Source organism: Procambarus clarkii, chromosome 14 (assembly GCF_040958095.1).
Source record: "Procambarus clarkii isolate CNS0578487 chromosome 14, FALCON_Pclarkii_2.0, whole genome shotgun sequence".
NCBI classification, from domain to species: domain Eukaryota; kingdom Metazoa; phylum Arthropoda; class Malacostraca; order Decapoda; family Cambaridae; genus Procambarus; species Procambarus clarkii.
Window position 1 is genome coordinate 35,572,135 of NC_091163.1, and position 12,432 is coordinate 35,584,566.

Genomic DNA, 12,432 nt, shown 5'->3' on the forward strand with positions numbered 1-12,432 from the left:
CTGCGGGGGCCATTTCCTTACGTTTTTCCAATGATTTTGGGGCTCAATGTCCCTGCGGCCCAGCCCTTGACCAGACCTCCTGGTTGCTAGACTGGTCAACCAGGCTGTTGGATGTGGCTGCTTGCAGCCTGATGTATGAATCACAGCCTGATTGATCAGGTAGAGTAGTGAGCAGTGCTCACTGCACACAGGCAAGTTTCTAGCAGTGAGGAACAACCTAACTATTGTATGCCTAGTTTTCAGAGCTGTTCATATTTTTCTTGCTGTTGTCTGTTTTGTTCTGCTCTACCTTTCTGCTTATTCTCTCGGTTATGGTGATCTAGCATCTCCTCGCTCCTCACTGGAAACTGCAGGTTTTGGCCTCTGGTATTTTATGACTGACAAAGGCCTGGTGTGGCATCTTTGGCACTATCCAAGTGGTGAGGAATCCACCAGAAAGAGGAATTGCATTACATTCAATATTGGTTTGTGTGTATGTAATTACCAAAGTGTAGCTACAGGATTAGAGCTATGCTTGTGGTGTCCTGTTTTCCCAGTACTCTGTCGTAAAGTTCTTTGAAACTACTGACGGTTTTAGCCTCCACCACTTTCTCACTTAATGTGTTCCAACCGTCTACCACTACTACAGAAAACTTTGATTTTTTTGGGCACCTGTGTTTCCTTAGCTTGAATCTGTGACCTCTTGTTCTTGAGGTTGTAACTTTCAGGAATGCCTCTGTCAGTTTGGTCAATTCCTGTTATTATTTTGTAAGTGATGATCATATTACCTCTTTCTTCTATCTTTTAGTTTTGAGATATTTAACACCTATAGCTCTTGTTTTTCAGTTCTGGAAGCCATTTTGAAGCATGCCTTTGCACCTTTTCCGGTTTATTGATGGGCTTCTTGAGATAGACCTGCTGCATATTCCAATTTTGGTTTATCAAAATGGAAATATGGAGCGGTTGTATGATGGTGCCCATATCTCAAGAAGCACATCAATAAACTGGAAATGGCACAAGAGCACGCTTCAAAATGGCTTCCAGAACTGAAAAACAAATGTGTGTGTTACCTGCACTTCTCTTAAAGAAATGATAGTGATGTTGAGCAAGTACTAAAAGTTACATGTCTTTACGTCTCCACCACAGGGAGTACTTGGGTAAGCAGCTGGAGAAGGATGCCAAGGAGAGTACACCCCGGACCTGAGTGCCAGACACCCCGGCCCTGAGTGCCAGACTGGTGCACACAAGCAAGACAAAAGTAAACAATAGAAATGGTCAGTGTTAGTGTCAGATATATACCGGGTAATGCTAACAACAGCTACACTTTTCATTTGAATAGAATTTAAGTTAAGAGTTATATTTTATAGCTGTGAATTGTATAAGTGCATATTTTGGCATAAACTTTGTTAGTGTGGTTATTATCATAGCATTTGTATATATATATATATATATCAGACTATATGTAGAGGTTTTATGTCGGTGGTCTTGCTAATTACTCCAAAGCAAATGGACACGAGCAATAGTATTAGTGCTGTTCTATAACTTAATATTTGAATGTCTTGTGAATATCGAGTCTGTGCAGGTGTTGTACATCAGAATTAACCCCTAAATGGCGCAGCTATTTACAAGTGCTACATTGACGTACACACGTCTAAAAAAATTTTATGAATCAAATGGGATAAAATTACATTTGGTGATCGTAGCAGTGTGTAGGGTTAAGGCTCGGACTCTCCTGGTACTTAACGCAGGTAATTAATGTTGTAAAACATTCCGTATCTTGAGGTAATGTTTGGAGCGGTGCATGGAATGAAACTCGGCACACAGGTTTAACTCCAGGCATTGCTCCAAACATTTTCTCATAGATATGTCACACTTGTGATTTCATCGTGCATTCCTTATCTTGTAAGCATATTATCCAGGGGAAAGATTAATTATTGTATTAATACAGGGAGGGCAGTAGAAGTGAGCCATTATTCTGTTGTTTCCTAGTCCTTTGCTGTGTATAAGAGAGTAATCTTTAGACTACAATGCACAATTTTTTTTAAGGGTGTTGTATTGAAATGTATATAATGAAGTTGTTTCTCAGTTGTCATTATTCTTTCTTATTATCCTTCTATAATACATAAACTAATACAATACATAACCAATAATAAGTGATGTATCACCATACATCATTTAAGTGTCTTGGGAGGACAGGTGTATAAAGGTGTAGGAGAGAAAGCTCAAGTGTAGCATCTCAAGGCCTGGGAATGGCTTGACACACTACTGCGTTACACAGGACCTGTAGTGTAGGGGTCACCCAAGCCAAATCACAACCCAGAGATCTCGAGATCCGATTCCCAGAATGGATGGAGACATTTGGCCATATTACCTTTCACCTGAAGCCTCTGTTTACTTACCAGTAAGAGTATACTTGATGTGGCTGATACTTGTGAGTTAGGCAATTGTTGTAGGTTGCATCTTGCGTGTGGCCAGTCGTTGGCCTAGGTGGACCAAGATGAACTGAACAAGTCTTTATATCCCCAACAATGGAAAGGGAAGGGAACTATCAGGGGGAAAGTGGCAATCCTTTACAACTGTATAGCACTTGGAAGGGATCAAGATAAGGATTTGGGATGGGATGGGGAAGAAGGAATGGTGCCCAACCACTTGGACAGTTGGGATTGAACACCGACCTGCATGAAGCGAGACCGTCGCTCTACCATCAAGTCAAACTGGTCAGGTACCCAATACCCAACAAGAGTCATATTTCCCATATTGTGAAAACAGCAAGTGGATTTGGCTAAAATCTGACTCGTCCCCATTTTCAGCAATTGGTATATTTTCACACACCAGGAGGATAGTGGGCTTCTGGTGTGCCTCAGAGGCATTCAGTGAAAGGAAACTTGCCCAACCATTGCTGTCCCACTTGGGAATCGAACCCGCAATTTCCAAGTAAGACTTGAGAACGAAGCCAACTGTACTACGATACCCGCGTTATGGTTTCCTGTTGTTGAGAAGAGAAAGCCTTACGTCTTAACGAGGTAGTCCAAGATACTCTTGATCTTCCCCCCCTACTTGGTGAACAGAGGCATCAGGTGAATGAAAATGTATCACCATTTCTGTCCTGCCCGGGGATTGAACCCGGGACCCCTTGGCTGAGAGCCGAACATAAAGACCACTCTGCTACAAATGGATAATTTTGGTTCAATAATGGATTCACTGCAGATTCATATATTTATTTTCATGCAGGTAAGTACATGGACTTACACACACAGGTTCCACATGGTAGGGACATAATGTGTTCACTCATGATGCACGAACAGCTGTTGAACATGGTGTTATATACACAAGAAGCAACACGAGTGTTTACTACATAATACAAATCATATATTATAGCACATCAATATAAAATACAATTCCCAGATAGGGAGTCTTTGGTACAAAGTCAGCCTCATAGGCCTAAAGTCTCAAGAGATTTAGTTTCTTGCAAAACATGAAGAGAAAAATACACTGGGAAAGATGTAATAAAGCTTAAGAAGCCCATATGACCTTAAATACACATGGTACTGTATTGCTTAATGACAGTACAGTGGTGTGGGTGTACTACACATGAGTGTCTTCCTGTGTAGTACTAAGACTCCCTGTCTCACACAAGCCCGTTCATCACTGGTTAAGAGTCTTACGGCCACTGGTGTCTTAAGCACATCACATGTTACAGCGACTTAAGCTTCAGAATCCCAGATATGATTTGTTTTTAATCTTAATTGTTACTGTGACAGGTACGAGTATAAGCTGAAGCATTGTGATGATTCAGGGGCTCCGGGAACCATACTTTTGTCGCTGATAGGTAAACTAGGCAACTACCTAGGCCTATAAAATCTTATATATAAACTATGAAACAAGGCACATTGTTCAATAAGTGGCAATGAAGAAAGTTTGGGTGAACTGCTTGTTTGTTTCCCCCAAAGTCGCCGGGTATTTTCTGGGCACGGGCGTAGATGTTAGTGCCTGATGCCCAGAGTGTTGTCCTCTGGTGCGAGACGTGTGGGCGGCTGGCAGGTCCTGGAGGTCCTGGAGCACTCCAGCCCTGCACGGCACGGGCACATGCCCAGGTACGCGTCCTCAACCTTGATCTGTGGGCACAAATATTACTTGTATTTTGTTCTTACCGCTGCAGGCACCAACACTCAGTTACCAGGGACACGTACACTCACACAGTCACCAGGGACACGTACACTCATACAGTCATAAAGGGAGAGAAGAGGTCATAAAGGGAGAGTAGAGGACATAAAGGGAGAGTAGAGGTCACAAAGAGAGTAGAGGACACAAAGGGAGAGTAGAGGACACAAAGGGAGGGTAATAGAGGACACAAAGGGAGGGTAGAGGACACAAAGGGAGAGTAGAGGACACAAAGGGAGGGTAATAGAGGACACAAAGGGAGGGTAGAGGACACAAAGGGAGAGTAGAGGACACAAAGGGAGAGTAGAGGACACAAAGGGAGGGTAATAGAGGACACAAAGGGAGAGTAGAGGACACAAAGGGAGGGTAATAGAGGACACAAAGGGAGAGTAGAGGACACAGAGGGTAATAGAGGACACAAAGGGAGGGTAATAGAGGACACAAAGGGAGAGTAGAGGACACAAAGGGAGGGTAATAGAGGACACAAAGGGAGGGGAGGTAACTAACCTGGAGGCCGTTGGGGTAATGGAGTGTCATGTCCTGTGAGCCACCAGGGTAGTAGCAGTGGTGTCCGAGGTCCCCCAGCGGGGTACAGGAAGGGATGCTGTACCTCATCTGACCTGTACACAAACAACACTCCTGTAATCAACCTCTTCTCTCACCTAACACCTCAGAGGTTAGAACCATGATATTAATAAACCTGTAATCAACCTCTTCTCTCACCTAACACCTCAGAGGTTAGAACCATGATATTAATAAACCTGTAATCAACCTCTTCTCTCACCTAACACCTCAGAGGTTAGAACCATGATATTAATAAACCTGTAATCAACCTCTTCTCTCACCTAACACCTCAGAGGTTAGAACCATGATATTAATAAACCTGTAATCAACCTCTTCTCTCACCTAACACCTCCTCAGAGGTTAAAACCATGATATTAATAAATGCGTCTTTGGAGTCGGCCGCCCGATGGAATGACCTGAGAACGGGTTGCAGTTTGAGGCGTGTGTAAACTGGTTTTTCAGTCATAAACAGGAGGTTTTGGCGCCTGGGTTAATGAGCATTTGGCCTTTGTTGGTGAGGACAGTATGTGCAACCTGTCCTCAGGCCAGGCTCGTTAAAGCTGTGGTCATCCTCCAAGGAGCATTCATCACTTTTATAGCATCCTGTATTATAAAATGAGATTGGAAGCTATAGATACTCTGGGATCTTGATGGGTTGACATGATGAGTAAGGTGGTGACCTGAGGATGAGTGAGGTTATGACCTGAAGATGAGTGAGTTGATGACCTGAGGATAAGTAAGGTGATGACCTGAGGATGAGTAAGGTGATCACCAGAGGATGAGTAAGGTGATCACCAGAGGATGAGTAAGGTTATGACCTGAGGATGAGTAAGGTGATGACCTGAGGATGAGTGAGGTTATGACCTGAGGATGAGTTAGGTTATGACCTGAGGATGAGTAAGGTGATGACCTAAGGATGAGTAAGGTGGTGACCTGAGGATGAGTTAGGTGATGACCTGAGGATGAGTAAGGTGATGACCTGAGGATGAGTAAGGTGATGAGGGAGGTGTGGACGTACCAACGCGGCAGCAGGCGGAGGGGCCGCAGGAGGGGGTGCTGGTACAGTGACCTGAGGATGAGTAAGGTGGTGACCTGAGGATGAGTAAGGTGGTGACCTGAGGATGAGTAAGGTGATGAGGGAGGTGTGGACGTACCAACGCGGCAGCAGGCGGAGGGGCCGCAGGAGGCGCTGCTGGTACAGTGGTTGGCCAGGGTCACGCCACACATCATCACCAACAACAACAATACTCCACTGCGCTCCATCATTCTCCTGTCGAGGAGGAAACTTATACAGTACGTAAACAATGCAAACTGATTCACTTAACTAGAAACGTAAACATTGCAGCTGTCTTGCCAAACTACTAAGGTAAAGGATGCAAGCCATCCACCTAACATATAGAGGACGATGCACTCACAACCTTAAAATTTCGGTGCTTCGATTTAAACTAATTTTTGGCAATTTTAGCAGATTGGTTGAATCCGCTCAAAATGGGACGTATTAGGGGAGAGGACTCTGCGCTGCTCACACACCATCCACACTGCTCACACACCCTCCACATTGCTCACACACCCTCCACACTGCTCACACACCCTCCACACTGCTCACACACCCTCCACACTCCTCACACACCCTCCACACTGCTCACACACCCTCCACACTGCTCAAACACCCTCCACACTGCTCACACACCCTCCACACTGCTCACACACCCTCCACACTCCTCACACACCCTCCACACTGCTCACACACCCTCCACACTGCTCACACACCCTCCACACTGCTCACACACCATCCACATTGCTCACACACCCTCCACACTGCTCACACACCCTCCACACTGCTCACACACCCTCCACACTGCTCACACACCCTCCACACTGCTTACACACCCTCCACACTGCTCACACACCATCCACATTGCTCACACCCTCCACACTGCTCACACATCCTCCACACTGCTCACACACCCTCCACACTGCTCACACACCCTCCACACTCCTCACACACCCTCCACACTGCTCACACACCCTCCACACTACTCACACACCCTCCACACTGCTCACACACCATCCACATTGCTCACACACCCTCCACACTGCTCACACACCCTCCACATTGCTCACACACCCTCCACACAGCTCACACACCATCCACATTGCTCACACATCCTCCCACACTGCTCACACACCCTCCACATTGCTCACACACCCTCCACACTGCTCACACACCATCCACATTGCTCACACACCCTCCACACTGCTCACACACCCTCCACACTGCTCACACACCCTCCACACTGCTCACACACCATCCACATTGCTCACACACCCTCCACACTGCTCACACACCATCCACATTGCTCACACACCCTCCACATTGCTCACACACCCTCCACACTGCTCACACACCCTCCACATTGCTCACACACCCTCCACACTGCTCACACACCATCCACATTGCTCACACACCCTCCACATTGCTCACACACCCTCCACACTGCTCACACACCCTCCACATTGCTCACACACCCTCCACACTGCTCACACACCCTCCACATTGCTCACACACCCTCCACACTGCTCACACACCATCCACATTGCTCACACACCCTCCACATTGCTCACACACCCTCCACACTGCTCACACACCCTCCACACTGCTCACACACCCTCCACACTGCTCACACACCCTCCACACTGCTCACACAACCTCCACATTGCTCACACACCCTCCACACTGCTCACACATCCTCCACACTGCTCACACACCCTCCACACTGCTCACACACCCTCCACACTGCTCACACACCCTCCACACTGCTCACACACCCTCCACACTGCTCACACACCCTCCACACTGCTCACACACCCTCCACACTGCTTACACACCCTCCACACAGCTCACACACCCTCCACACAGCTCACACACCCTCCACACTGCTCACACACCCTCCACACTGCTCACACACCCTCCACACTGCTCACACACACTCCACACTGCTCACACACCCTCCACACAGCTCACACACCCTCCACACAGCTCACACACCCTCCACACTGCTCACACACCCTCCACACTGCTCACACACCCTCCACACTGCTCACACACCCTCCACACAGCTCACACACCCTCCACACTGCTCACACACCCTCCACACTGCTCACACACCCTCCACACTGCTCACACACCATCCACACTGCTCACACACCCTCCACACTGCTCACACACCCTCCACACTGCTCACACACCCTCCACACAGCTCACACACCCTCCACACAGCTCACACACCCTCCACACTGCTCACACACCCTCCACACAACTCACACACCCTCCACACTGCTCACACACCCTCCACACTGCTCACACACCCTCCACACAGCTCACACACCCTCCACACTGCTCACACACCCTCCACACTGCTCACACACCCTCCACACTGCTCACACACCCTCCACACTGCTCACACACCCTCCACACAGCTCACACACCCTCCACACTCCTCACACACCCTCCACAGTGCTCACACACCCTCCACACTGCTCACACACCCTCCACACTGCTCTTACACCCTCCACACTGCTCACACACCCTCCACACTGCTCACACACCCTCCACACTGCTCACACACCCTCCACACTGCTCACACACCCTCCACACAGTGCTCACAGAGTGTGGAGAGTTATAGGTGGATGACGATAGTGAGAGTGTGGTTGGGGGAGGTGGGCGGATGCAGGTGGATAGTGGGAGTTAGTGGGAGGCAGGATAGGGATTTCCTCCGTTAGCCAAACTGATTACTATAAGTCCCCAGGTGTGGTGGTGGGAGAGTCCCCAGGTGTGGTGGTGGGAGAGTCCCCAGGTGTGGTGGTGGGAGAGTCCCCAGGTGTGGTGGTGGGAGAGTCCCCAGGTGTGGTGGTGGGAGAGTCCCCAGGTGTGGTGGTGGGAGAGTCCCCAGGTGTGGTGGTGGGAGAGTCCCCAGGTGTGGTGGTGGGAGAGTCCCCAGGTGTGGTGGGTGAGTCCCCAGGTGTGGTGGTGGGAGAGTCCCCAGGTGTGGTGGTGGGAGAGTCCCCAGGTGTGGTGGTGGGAGAGTCCCCAGGTGTGGTGGTGGGAGAGTCCCCAGGTGTGGTGGTGGGTGAGTCCCCAGGTGTGGTGGTGGGAGAGTCCCCAGGTGTGGTGGTGGTGAGTCCCCAGGTGTGGTGGTGGGTGAGTCCCCAGGTGTGGTGGTGGGAGAGTCCCCAGGTGTGGTGGTGGGAGAGTCCCCAGGTGTGGTGGTGGGAGAGTCCCCAGGTGTGGTGGTGGGAGAGTCCCCAGGTGTGGTGGTGGGAGAGTCCCCAGGTGTGGTGGTGGGAGAGTCCCCAGGTGTGGTGGGTGAGTCCCCAGGTGTGGTGGTGGGAGAGTCCCCAGGTGTGGTGGTGGGAGAGTCCCCAGGTGTGGTGGTGGGAGAGTCCCCAGGTGTGGTGGTGGGAGAGTCCCCAGGTGTGGTGGTGGGTGAGTCCCCAGGTGTGGTGGTGGGAGAGTCCCCAGGTGTGGTGGTGGTGAGTCCCCAGGTGTGGTGGTGGGTGAGTCCCCAGGTGTGGTGGTGGGAGAGTCCCCAGGTGTGGTGGTGGGAGAGTCCCCAGGTGTGGTGGTGGGAGAGTCCCCAGGTGTGGTGGTGGGAGAGTCCCCAGGTGTGGTGGTGGGAGAGTCCCCAGGTGTGGTGGTGGGTGAGTCCCCAGGTGTGGTGGTGGGAGAGTCCCCAGGTGTGGTGGTGGTGAGTCCCCAGGTGTGGTGGTGGGTGAGTCCCCAGGTGTGGTGGTGGGTGAGTCCCCAGGTGTGGTGGTGGGTGAGTCCCCAGGTGTGGTGGTGGGAGAGTCCCCAGGTGTGGTGGTGGGTGAGTCCCCAGGTGTGGTGGTGGTGAGTCCCCAGGTGTGGTGGTGGGTGAGTCCCCAGGTGTGGTGGTGGGTGAGTCCCCAGGTGTGGTGGTGGGTGAGTCCCTAGGTGTGGTGGTGGGTGAGTCCCCAGGTGTGGTGGTGGGTGAGTCCCTAGGTGTGGTGGTGGGTGAGTCCCCAGGTGTGGTGGTGGGTGAGTCCCCAGGTGTGGTGGTGGGTGAGTCCCCAGGTGTGGTGGTGAGTCCTCAGGTGTGGTGGTGGGTGAGTCCCCAGGTGTGGTGGTGGGTGAGTCCCCAGGTGTGGTGGTGAGTCCTCAGGTGTGGTGGGTGAGTCCCCAGGTGTGGTGGTGGGTGAGTCCCCAGGTGTGGTGGTGGGTGAGTCCCCAGGTGTGGTGGTGGGTGAGTCCCCAGGTGTGGTGGTGGGTGAGTCCCCAGGTGTGGTGGTGAGTTCTCAGGTGTGGTGGTGGGTGAGTCCCCAGGTGTGGTGGTGGGTGAGTCCCCAGGTGTGGTGGTGAGTCCTCAGGTGTGGTGGTGGGTGAGTCCCCAGGTGTGGTGGTGGGTGAGTCCCCAGGTGTGGTGGGTGAGTCCCCAGGTGTGGTAGGTGAGTCCCCAGGTGTGGTGGTGGGTGAGTCCCCAGGTGTGGTGGTGGGTGAGTCCCCAGGTGTGGTGGTGAGTCCCCAGGTGTGGTGGTGGGTGAGTCCCCAGGTGTGGTGGTGGGTGAGTCCCCAGGTGTGGTGGTGGTTGAGTCCCCAGGTGTGGTGGTGAGTCCTCAGGTGTGGTGGTGGGTGAGTCCCCAGGTGTGGTGGGTGAGTCCCCAGGTGTGGTGGTGGGTGAGTCCCCAGGTGTGGTGGTGGGTGAGTCCCCAGGTGTGGTGGTGGGTGAGTCCCCAGGTGTGGTGGTGAGTCCCCAGGTGTGGTGGTGGGTGAGTCCCCAGGTGTGGTGGTGGGTGAGTCCCCAGGTGTGGTGGTGGGTGAGTCCCCAGGTGTGGTGGTGAGTCCTCAGGTGTGGTGGTGGGTGAGTCCCCAGGTGTGGTGGGTGAGTCCCCAGGTGTGGTAGGTGAGTCCCCAGGTGTGGTGGTGGGTGAGTCCCCAGGTGTGGTGGTGGGTGAGTCCCCAGGTGTGGTGGTGAGTCCCCAGGTGTGGTGGTGGGTGAGTCCCCAAGTGTGGTGGTGGGTGAGTCCCCAGGTGTGGTGATTGATGAGTCCCCAGGTGTGGTGGTGGGTGAGTCCCCAGGTGTGGTGATGGGTGAGTCCCCAGGTGTGGTGGTGAGTGAGTCCCCAGGTGTGGTGGTGGGTGAGTCCCCAGGTGTGGTGGTGGGTGAGTCCCCAGGTGTGGTGGTGAGTCCTCAGGTGTGGTGGTGGGTGAGTCCCCAGGTGTGGTGGTGGGTGAGTCCCCAGGTGTGGTGGTGGGTGAGTCCCCAGGTGTGGTGGTGGGTGAGTCCCCAGGTGTGGTGGTGAGTCCCCAGGTGTGGTGGTGGGTGAGTCCCCAGGTGTGGTGATGGGTGAGTCCCCAGGTGTGGTGGTGAGTCCCCAGGTGTGGTGGTGAGTGAGTCCCCAGGTGTGGTGGTGGTGAGTCCCCAGGTGTGGTGGTGAGTCCCCAGGTGTGGTGGTGAGTCCCCAGGTGTGGTGGTGGGTGAGTCCCCAGGTGCAGTGGTGAGTGAGTCCCCAGGTGTGGTGGTGGGTGAGTCCCCAGGTGTGGTGGTGGGAGAGTCCCCAGGTGTGGTGGTGGGTGAGTCCCCAGGTGTGGTGGTGAGTCCCCAGGTGTGGTGGTGAGTCCCCAGGTGTGGTGGTGGGTGAGTCCCCAGGTGTGGTGGTGAGTGAGTCCCCAGGTGTGGTGGTGAGTGAGTCCCCAGGTGTGGTGGTGGTGAGTCCCCAGGTGTGGTGCTGGGTGAGTCCCCAGGTGTGGTGGGTGAGTCCCCAGGTGTGGTGGGCGAGTCCCCAGGTGTGGTGGGTGAGTCCCCAGGTGTGGTGGTGGGTGAGTCCCCAGGTGTGGTGATGGGTGAGTCCCCAGGTGTGGTGGTGAGTGAGTCCCCAGGTGTGGTGGTGGTGAGTCCCCAGGTGTGGTGGTGAGTGAGTCCCCAGGTGTGGTGGTGGGTGAGTCCCCAGGTGTGGTGGTGAGTGAGTCCCCAGGTGTGGTGGTGGTGAGTCCCCAGGTGTGGTGGTGGTGAGTCCCCAGGTGTGGTGGTGGGTGAGTCCCCAGGTGTGGTGGTGAGTGAGTCCCCAGGTGTGGTGGTGAGTGAGTCCCCAGGTGTGGTGGTGGGTGAGTCCCCAGGTGTGGTGGTGAGTGAGTCCCCAGGTGTGGTGGTGAGTGAGTCCCCAGGTGTGGTGGTGGTGAGTCCCCAGGTGTGGTGGTGGTGAGTCCCCAGGTGTGGTGGTGGTGAGTCCCCAGGTGTGGTGGTGGGTGAGTCCCCAGGTGTGGTGATTGATGAGTCCCCAGGTGTGGTGACTAATGCCTCCCGTACATAGTAAAGTTCAACTAACCTGAGTGTGAACTTGCTGAACACTTGGTAAAGAAGACTGTTAGAGGGAGAGAGAGACGACACCAACACCTCCCCTCAACGTCCACTTCACGACTGACATATACCTGGTGATCTAGTGTGTTATATAGTCCAGTGAAGATCCACTCCACGGTTACCAGATACTGAATTATAACAACTTTAATACTCAATAATCCATCACCGGATGTAACACTTAATACACAGATATACAAGAACAAGAATACAACTTGGAGTCGCTAAATACAATGGTTCAGCAGCAGGAGCACCAGCTGGGTGTAATATGTTGTAGGAGGTGTGGCAGCGGCATGTGGCAGCACCGGGCAAAGGACTTCCCACTGTGATAATGTTGACGTCACGCACATGGGCA

General features: G+C 52.6%; 2 protein-coding genes across 4 annotated transcripts in view; one reads left to right on the forward strand and one right to left on the reverse strand.

The window, feature by feature from the left end:
- VhaSFD (V-type proton ATPase subunit VhaSFD) overlaps positions 1-2,071 on the forward strand; it is a 37,079-nt gene extending 35,008 nt beyond the window's left edge. For both annotated transcript variants that reach the window (XM_045761967.2, XM_045761958.2), the window contains one exon: positions 1,126-2,071. In XM_045761967.2, the coding sequence (XP_045617923.1) occupies positions 1,126-1,183 (58 nt within the window). In that variant the 3' untranslated portion in view covers positions 1,184-2,071. The remainder of the gene's footprint in view (positions 1-1,125) is intronic.
- A 1,110-nt stretch (positions 2,072-3,181) lies between these two features.
- On the reverse strand, positions 3,182-12,204 carry LOC123770277 (astakine). 2 transcript variants are annotated; one of them, XM_069324464.1, is made up of 5 exons: positions 12,049-12,204; positions 5,820-5,974; positions 5,723-5,773; positions 4,648-4,760; positions 3,182-4,094 (listed from the first exon to the last, which is right to left on the reverse strand). In XM_069324464.1, the coding sequence occupies exons 2-5, from the start codon at positions 5,968-5,970 to the stop codon at positions 3,963-3,965; spliced, it is 447 nt and encodes a 148-aa protein (XP_069180565.1). In that variant the 5' UTR covers positions 5,971-5,974; positions 12,049-12,204; the 3' UTR covers positions 3,182-3,962. The 2 variants fall into 2 exon arrangements, with proteins under 2 accessions (XP_069180565.1, XP_045617935.1); XM_045761979.2 differs by lacking the exon at positions 5,723-5,773 and having other exon boundaries at positions 5,859-5,974.
- Between the last annotated feature and the right edge of the window lie 228 nt (positions 12,205-12,432).

Bases quoted from the DNA above. Each gene is read 5' to 3' on its own strand.
- LOC123770277 (XM_069324464.1), bottom strand. From the start codon at position 5,970: ATGATGGAGCGCAGTGGAGTATTGTTGTTGTTGGTGATGATGTGTGGC. The intron at 5,774-5,819 runs GTCACCACCTTA...ACTCATCCTCAG, and splicing joins ATCACCTTACTCATCCTCAG to GTCACTGTACCAGCACCCCC. The intron at 4,761-5,722 runs GTACGTCCACAC...GTTTGTGTACAG, and splicing joins CTCCGCCTGCTGCCGCGTTG to GTCAGATGAGGTACAGCATC.